Source organism: Oryza sativa, chromosome 2, assembly GCF_034140825.1.
Source record: "Oryza sativa Japonica Group chromosome 2, ASM3414082v1".
NCBI lineage: Eukaryota > Viridiplantae > Streptophyta > Magnoliopsida > Poales > Poaceae > Oryza > Oryza sativa.
The window spans coordinates 20,555,698-20,563,782 of record NC_089036.1 but is presented as its reverse complement, the minus strand read 5'-3'; the positions used below and the strand labels follow the sequence as shown (position 1 = coordinate 20,563,782).

Here is an 8,085-nt window from a genome sequence, read left to right as displayed (position 1 = left end):
CCAGATATGGTTCTGCTGACTATCACACGTCGATAGCAATGACAAATGTCAGTGAGGTAATAAACTGATAACATTTTCAACCATTAGCACTTTACCAAAATTTGAAAACTCTAAACTTCTACTTGAAATCCTCTACCTTCAAACAAAAAAAAAAATTCTCATCCTACCAAATTGTGGCAACGCCACCAAAAAAAAAAAAAAAGCTCTTACTCTCAAAATTGATTTTTCATCATTGTTCCGGTTAACACGCAATCGACTTATTAGCCACAACGTACAAATGTCTTCCAAAACATGGCTTGTATCTAAAGAATTTTGCTAACTAGAGTACTACTACTCCTAATAATTAACAAGGGTACCATTTTGTACCACGAGCTGCTCCATTTAATAAGCAGTATATATATATATACTACTCCATTGCTTAAGAATCAAGACAGCTACTACCATTACCGTGTTTCTTCTTAGCTGTACTGAGATACAAGTGAGAGTGGGCAGAGGAGCCGCGTTGCCGGCGTGAGCGCACCGCAAAATTGCATGTGGTCGTCGACCTGCTTCCTCTTCCTTCCACTCATCCCATCTAATCCATCCATTCATCGGAACGTACACGCTTTGCCGCCTCCTTTTAGAGCCCCATCGATTAGCCTAATAAACCAAAGCAAATGCTAAAATTTAAATTTTTAAACTTAATTTTGATATTGACTTTAAGATATTGTTAACATAATTTTTTATTAATGTTGGCTTTTAAGTCGCTACGAATAAATATATAAGTTTTACCTATAAATTAATTTTTATTTCCTGATAAAATGTTTCGAGTTATTAGAAAATATAGGTAACTGATAAAGCTCTCAATCCTCTCTTTATGGCTGTGTTTAGATCCAAACTTCTAATTTTTTCTATCACATCAACATATCATACACACACAAAGTCACATCGTATCAATTTCAAACCAAACTTTCAACTTTGAAAAGGTGCTCGGCAGCTGGTTTTCTTTCTCTTTTCTCAGGTCAAAAAGGCACTAGTCTACAAATCCTGCAATTTTTAGGATAGCCATGCAGAGAAGATGGATGCTGCTGAGTCAGATGAATAATGCCCTTTTGTGCCTGCATGTATTATGGTGAAGGAGATTTCAATGACTCTCGTTGACTTTTGTGTGATCTCATAATCTTTCGGTCCACCTGTCAGGATCCGGTCATCAGATCATGGTCAGCGGTCAATACTCCCTACTCCAGTATCATAGCGTGTGTAGCTGGATAATCTTTCTTTATCCTGATGAAACATGCTCCAAGATGGAGCAAAGAACCATGCTGGATGTGCACCTAATGCATAGTATTTTTTTTTATAAGCTCTTGTTTTGACCGATTTTAATGGAGAATCGAATCGTTTTGGTGTTTTTTTTTCCCAAACGATGGTTTGTGCGATGTGAATCGTGTGATTGATGCAAAGATGAAAGTCATTCTGCCCTTCCCTTGCAACACTGAATTTGTTTGAACACATCATGGCAGTACTGAATTTTGGCCAAAGAACAAAGAAGAAATTTGATCTGTTTCTTTCTAGGAAAAATTTCTCTAACCATGTACAAGTTTGTCTTTCTCCAGTCTCGATTCTTTTCCTCTCTATCGAACGAAGCTGACAAATTAATGGAGAATTTGAATTTCTCTTTTTTTTTTTGGGTTTTAGAAAGGCATGATGTGGGTGGTCTTGGAGTCGTAGCCGGCGAGGCAGCTCTTGGCGTTCACCTTGAACATCTTGAGGAGCTCCGACGCCATCTGCCTCGCCGCCGGCGAGCACCCGCTCTGCATCAGCAGGAGGAGCTTCGTCAGCCCGCCCTCCGACGCCGCCGCCGCCTCCACCGCGCGCCGGTCCCTGTACCGGTGGCACACCGCCCACAGCACCGACACCGCCGCCTCCGCGCCGCCCATCCCGCCGCACCTCATCATCCTCGACACCACCGCCGGGATCGCCGCCTCCGCCACCTCGCACACCGCCGCGCGCCCCTCCGCGCACCCCACGGCGGCCTCCAGCACGCGCAGCGCCTGGGCGTGCGACCCGCCGTGGTGGTCCGTGGCCAGGACGCGCACGGCGGCCGGGACGGCGCCGAGACGGACCATCTCGGCGCGCGCGCGCCGCGTCGCGGCGACGATGGCGGCGAGGCAGGAGAGGCCGGCGTCCACGGCCTGCGCGTCGAGGCTGCCCTTCTCGTCCGTGGGGCCGACGAGCCGGATCAGCTCCGCGACCAGCTCCTCCGACTCGGCGACCGCCGCCCTCACCCCCGGCGCGGTGGCGCCGCGCGCGCCGTCCCGGAGCAGCGACTCCACCAGCCTCGCCGCGTCGACGCGGGCCTCGAGCCCGCTCCCGCTCCGCATCACGCGCGCCAGCGACGCCGCCACCGACGGCGCGGCGCCCCCCGCGGCGAGCGCGGCGGCGACGCGCCTCCTGTTCTCCTCCTCGATGCAGTCCGACGTGGCGAGCACCGCGAGCACCCGGACGGCCGCCTCGACGGCTTCCACGCCGCCATCATCATCATCACCCTTCCCCCTCCTCCTGAGCACCGACGCCACGGTCTCCGCCGCGCCACCGGCCCTCGCGAGCGCGTTCTTGTCGAACTCGTCGACGTCGTCGTCAGACAGGAACGCCGCGAGCTTGCGCAGCGCCGGGCACGGGTCCACCCCGGGCGCCGCGACCCGGCGGAGGAGCTCCGCCGCCGCAGCAGCCGGGGTGGGGCCAACAGCCGATGGCGCCGCCGGCGACGACGGCGCGGCCGTGGAGGCCCAGAGCGCGATGAGGCGGCGGAGGGTGAGGTTGGGGACGAGGTCGGTGGAGGGGAGCGGGAGCATGGTGGCGGGGCAGGTGGTGTTGCCGGAGTCGATCCAGCGCTGGATGGAGGCGCGGTCGTAGGTGACGCCGGTGCAGAGGCTCACCGGCGAGCGCATGACGTCGAGGGAGATGGGGCACCGGAAGAACGTGGGTACCTTCACCTCCAGGCCCTGGTACTCCGCCGCGAGCCTGCCGCCGCCGCCGCCCATCTCCTTCCTCACCATGGATGGCTGCTGCTCGATCTCGTTCCGACCACAAACACTTGGTGTTGCAACAATGGCGATGGCGAGCTGAGGCCTGAGGGTGGAAGTGGAGGAGATGGAATGGAATGGAGTAGAAAAGGGAGAGGAGGAGGAGGAGGAGGATGAGGGGTCCATGTGGGGGGAGGAGGCTAGTATTATAGGCAGTGGTGGCCTTTTCGTTTCACACCCTGACTAAGGAAACAATTTACGAAACGCTCCTTGGATTGTACAAGTACTCTACCTGGAAATGAAATGCAGAAATGGCAGCTCAGTTCGTCCTCACGCGCTATTTTCAATGCTAGCTTTTTTTAAAAAAGAAAGAAATTTATCACCCACACGCTATTTTAATGTTAGCTTGGAAATGGACTTCTATGAGAAATATAGCCAATTAAATGTAGAAAGCATACGGCAGATCACCCTTTTGAATGAAAAAGGATATCATTGAAAGTAGTTTAATGGTAGTTATTCATCTTCCTATATTATTTTGTACTATCATTGGGGATTTTTTTTCTTTAAAAATAATGTTAGATTTGTTCCTAACAATCTGAAACATTTACCCTTCGAAGATATGCATGCAAATTACAATATCGAATCATAAATACATCTACAATAACTCTATTATGGAAGCACTCCCAAAAGCTTGAGTATGAACACTTTATATCTTTTGTCGTCATGCCAGCTCTAAGAAACGGTAGCGAAAAATCCGTGGACATATTTTGACCGTGATAACTAGCAAGAAACAAGCCAACCTTTTATATTCTTAAAAAAAATATCAGACTTAAAATTCTTTTGTGCTGGGCTGCGAGTAGCTTTGTATAGCTTTCTTTTGTCTTTTTGTTGACACCAAAATAAAAAAAAGGGCTATCCAAACTTGATGCTACACAAAGCTATACACTCTCTTTGAAATTCTTAGGATCTCCTAATTACAGACAAAAAATTAATTTTGCAATGCACTACATCCAACAAAAATTGGAGTGCTCAAAGCTACCACAGCTACCTAGTACAAATCTAAAAATAACAAAAAAAAAACAGTGGACCCACTACAACAAAAAACTCGTATAGAGGCACTTTTGTAGAGGCATTTTGTAAATTGCTTCTACAATCAGAAGTTTTATAGTGTAGAGACACTTTAAAAATTGCCTAGAAAACTTTTACTCTAGAGACATTTTTATATCAGTTTGTTAGATTTTATCTTGTAGAGGCATTCTTTCGGCACTATAAAATGCGTCTAATATGTAAAGGCATTTTGTTGAGACATTTTAAACTATGTAGAGACACTTTTTAGAATGATAATGTGTACTAAACGACTAAATATAAGTAATTAAAGGAACAAATATACAAGTAATGACATGGAGTTGAGTTGGTTAGTGTATCGAAGATTAAAATGATTTAACCAAAAGATCATGAGTTCAAGACTTATCAAAAGCAAGGAAACTATTTTATTCTCTTTTTTGACTGGTTTTATATGTTTGCGGTACAATTTAGTCTCTAAAAAATGCCTCTACCATCTTATAGACATTTTATAAAATGTCTCTTCGTTTGTAGAGACAATTCACCATAAGACACTTATTGGACATTTTTTAAAATGCCTCTACATTGTTGTAAAGGCATTTGATAAGTGCCTCTACAGTACTAGAAAAATGTCTATACAGAGTATTTTTCTTGTAGTGACCGTAGATGAACGTCCAAGCACCAAGTTGTAATTTTGGGGCTTTGCAGGGTGGCCAACGGAAGGCAGTGAGAAACTGAGGTGTGGAACGAGGAAAGCTGGGCAGAGGAGAAAGATGGTCAAAGGGGAGGAAACGAGGATGACGTATGGACGGGGCGCCGAGGAGGTCGCTGTCGTCGTCGACGCTGCTGCTGCTTTTTTGTGGTCGTTTTTCTCGGCATTGTTTTTCCCGTTTTGCCAGTTGTTTTTGCTGCCACTCGAGGCGAGGCGACAGCTGCGTGAGATGCTGAAATTCCATTCTCATTTTCTTTCACCTGTTTAATTATACGCTCTCGTTAAGGCTTCATTCTTTTCTCACAAGGAGACAGATTTTATCTTGATTTTTGTTATTCCGTTTTTTAAACTGCTAAATAGAGGCATTAAAAAAACTGCTAAATAGTATATTTCATATAAAATCTTTTTATATAGAAATTGCTTAAAAATAATGCTAAATAAATTATTTTTTAAATCTGTAATAATCAAAATTTAATTATTGATGCGGTGACAGCTTTTCTTGTTTATTTTTCATATCCTAACTTTATCTTTATATTCAACATCACCCTAGTACTTTGGAATGACCGGTTTTTGGTGACTTGGGCCCGTTATAGGCAATAGTCAATTTGCATACTACCGTCTCCAGCGATGTCGCATAACGAAATTGTGCTGTGATAGTGCTATTTAAACTATGGTTTATGCAATTTGGGCGGTGACTCGCATGATGCGTACGTAGCACGTCGCTAGTGTTCCCATTTGGGGTGAGATAGATTTAATTTGTTGTCCAGGCTTGCTGAATGCAGTCAACTCCCTCATGCATGGGTTGTTTTTTTTTTTTTTTATAGAAGTAGGGAAACAGAATTTGTGCATGAGAAGTTGCCTGGACGTCCTGTTCCTAAACGGAAACTAAGGCTCTGTTTATTCCAACTTTTTTTAAAAAAACTTTTAACTTTTTTATCACATCGAACTTTCCTATACACATAAACTTTCAACTTTTTCGTTACATCGTTCCAATTTCTTCAATCTTCTAATTTTGGCGTGGAATAAACGCAACCTAAAGTATAAACTTTCAGCTTTTCCGTTACATCGTTCTAATTTCTTCAATCTTCTAATTTTGGCGTGGAATAAACGCAACCTAAAGTAGTAGTTGAACGTTCTGACAACGAGGGCCCATTTTTAGCAAGCTTTATAAATATAGCTATGGATTATTTGCTTCACGTTTCTAAAAAAAAATATTTTTGTAAAGAACCTTTATGTATCGTATTAATTAGACCATATGTTCTAAATTATTTATTAATTATTAAATTTATTTCTAAAAATATGTATTATTATTTTACTAAAATAATCTAGCGAATAAGAAGTTTTAAACAGGCCTCATATGCATGCGAGGGATCATGAATTTCAAGGGGAGAGAGAAGAAATCTGTTTAACTAGAAGCAGATTAATCACTAGTACTACTCATTTCATCCCAAAATATAAGACTCAACCATCCCTAACATAAAGATCAAGGAAAAAAATTAATCACCTTCTTTATTGAATCATATTCATACATACTCCCTTCGTCCCCTAATATAATGGATTTAGACATTTTGCTTGTACTGTTTGACCACTCGTCTTATTCAAAAAATTTGTGCAAATATAAACAACGAAAAGTTGTGCTTAAAGTACTTTGGATAACAAAGTAAGTAAAAAATAATTTTAAATTTTTTAAATAAGATGAATGGTAAAACAGTGTAAACAAAATGTCAAAATCCCTTATATTAGAGAGCGGAGGGAGTACAAGCAATGGAGCCCATCGTTTCGAAATAAGCGAAACGACATATTTACAAACGAAAAATGATTTGTGAATAAAACTTTTATATACGTGTTCTTAGCGATTTAAAAGCAAATGCTGAAAAACAAACTTCGATGAAAAAACCCAAAATCAACTCCAAATTTAAGGTTGAAAATTCAAATTTTAGCTGATAAGCATAAGCATAAGCGAAAAGATGAGGCCAATTGGGGGGGTCTGATGGTAAAGGATTTAAAATAAACCAAATTTAAATGATTAAGAAGTGATAGTTAATGTATGCATGTATGCACGTCTTATATTATGAGACATGAGAGAAAAGTGGTTGTGTATTATATTTTGGGACAGAGGGAGTAGTAGAGCATCACCAAGAGTATCCCAATAATCAATTCCTAAAACTATATATTTTGGATCTTCAAAACTGAATATAGGAAGTGAGAAAACCTATCTCCAAGAGAAAGCCTAAAATTGATTTCCTATAATGAAAAATAGGCTCTCCCTTTAACTACCAAGTACCAACGGACAAAATTAATTTTTCTCTTCCTCCTTCATTTTGTTAATTTTCTCTGTGCGCGCGCGAGAGAGCGATTGGGAAAAAAAATCGCTCCCTTGAGCGGGAATGACATATCCAGAGTTGGGAATCTGGATTATTGGAAGACATGCTAGGGATTCTGTTGGATGCGACTTTTAACCAAAATTTTCTAAATTTAAGGATAGGGAATAGAATAAGAAAGCTACTGGTGATGCTCACCCTTAATTTGTTGAGTACTCCCTCCGTATTTTAATGTATGACGCCGTTGACTTTTTAACAAACGTTTGACCTTTCGTCTTATTAAAAAAAATTATGTAATTATAATTTATTTTATTGTGACTTGATTTATCATCAAATGTTCTTTAAACATGACATAAGTATTTTTTTATTTGCATAAAAATTTTGAATAAGACGAGTGGTCAAACGTTGGTTAAAAAGTCAACGGCGTCATACATTAAAATACGGAGGGTATATTATACAGCACGTATATACGTAGAATGGAGCATGCATATGGTACGTACGTATAATACCGGTGGATGTGAAGTACGTACTGGTAGCGTAAATGATGGGGACTAGCCCTAGTCCAGCCGTTAATCGGTTGTTTTTAGTGGAGAGTCGATGGCGCGTAAGTAGGTACGTAATTAGAGCAGGTACAGTAGCATACTATTAACTAGCTATAAATATATTTTAATGTGATAAACAATGAGAGAGAAAAGTAGCGGGCTACATATCTGTAGCTAGCTGCAGCACGGACTCCAAAACACAATATATGTATAATATGTGGGACCATATATTAATAGCAACTATTGTATCAATTGGCTATTAGATTGGTTATAGATGACCAGTAGTGGGCTATACTATTAAACTTGCTCTTTATGGTGGTGCATTAGAGCAGGTACAATAGCAGGCTATTAGCCGGCTATAAACATATTTTAATGATATAAACGATGAGAGAGAAGAGCAGCAGGCTACAGATCTGTAGCCAGCTGCAGCACGGACTCCAAGACAC

At 42.2% G+C, this 8,085-nt stretch overlaps 1 protein-coding gene across 1 annotated transcript; it reads right to left on the bottom strand.

The window, feature by feature from the left end:
* Positions 1-1,522: 1,522 nt before the first annotated feature.
* LOC4329591 (U-box domain-containing protein 27) lies at positions 1,523-3,205 on the bottom strand. Its single transcript, XM_015768272.3, has one exon. It carries the CDS (start codon positions 3,186-3,188, stop codon positions 1,671-1,673), a length of 1,518 nt encoding a protein of 505 aa, XP_015623758.2. The 5' UTR covers positions 3,189-3,205; the 3' UTR covers positions 1,523-1,670.
* Between the last annotated feature and the right edge of the window lie 4,880 nt (positions 3,206-8,085).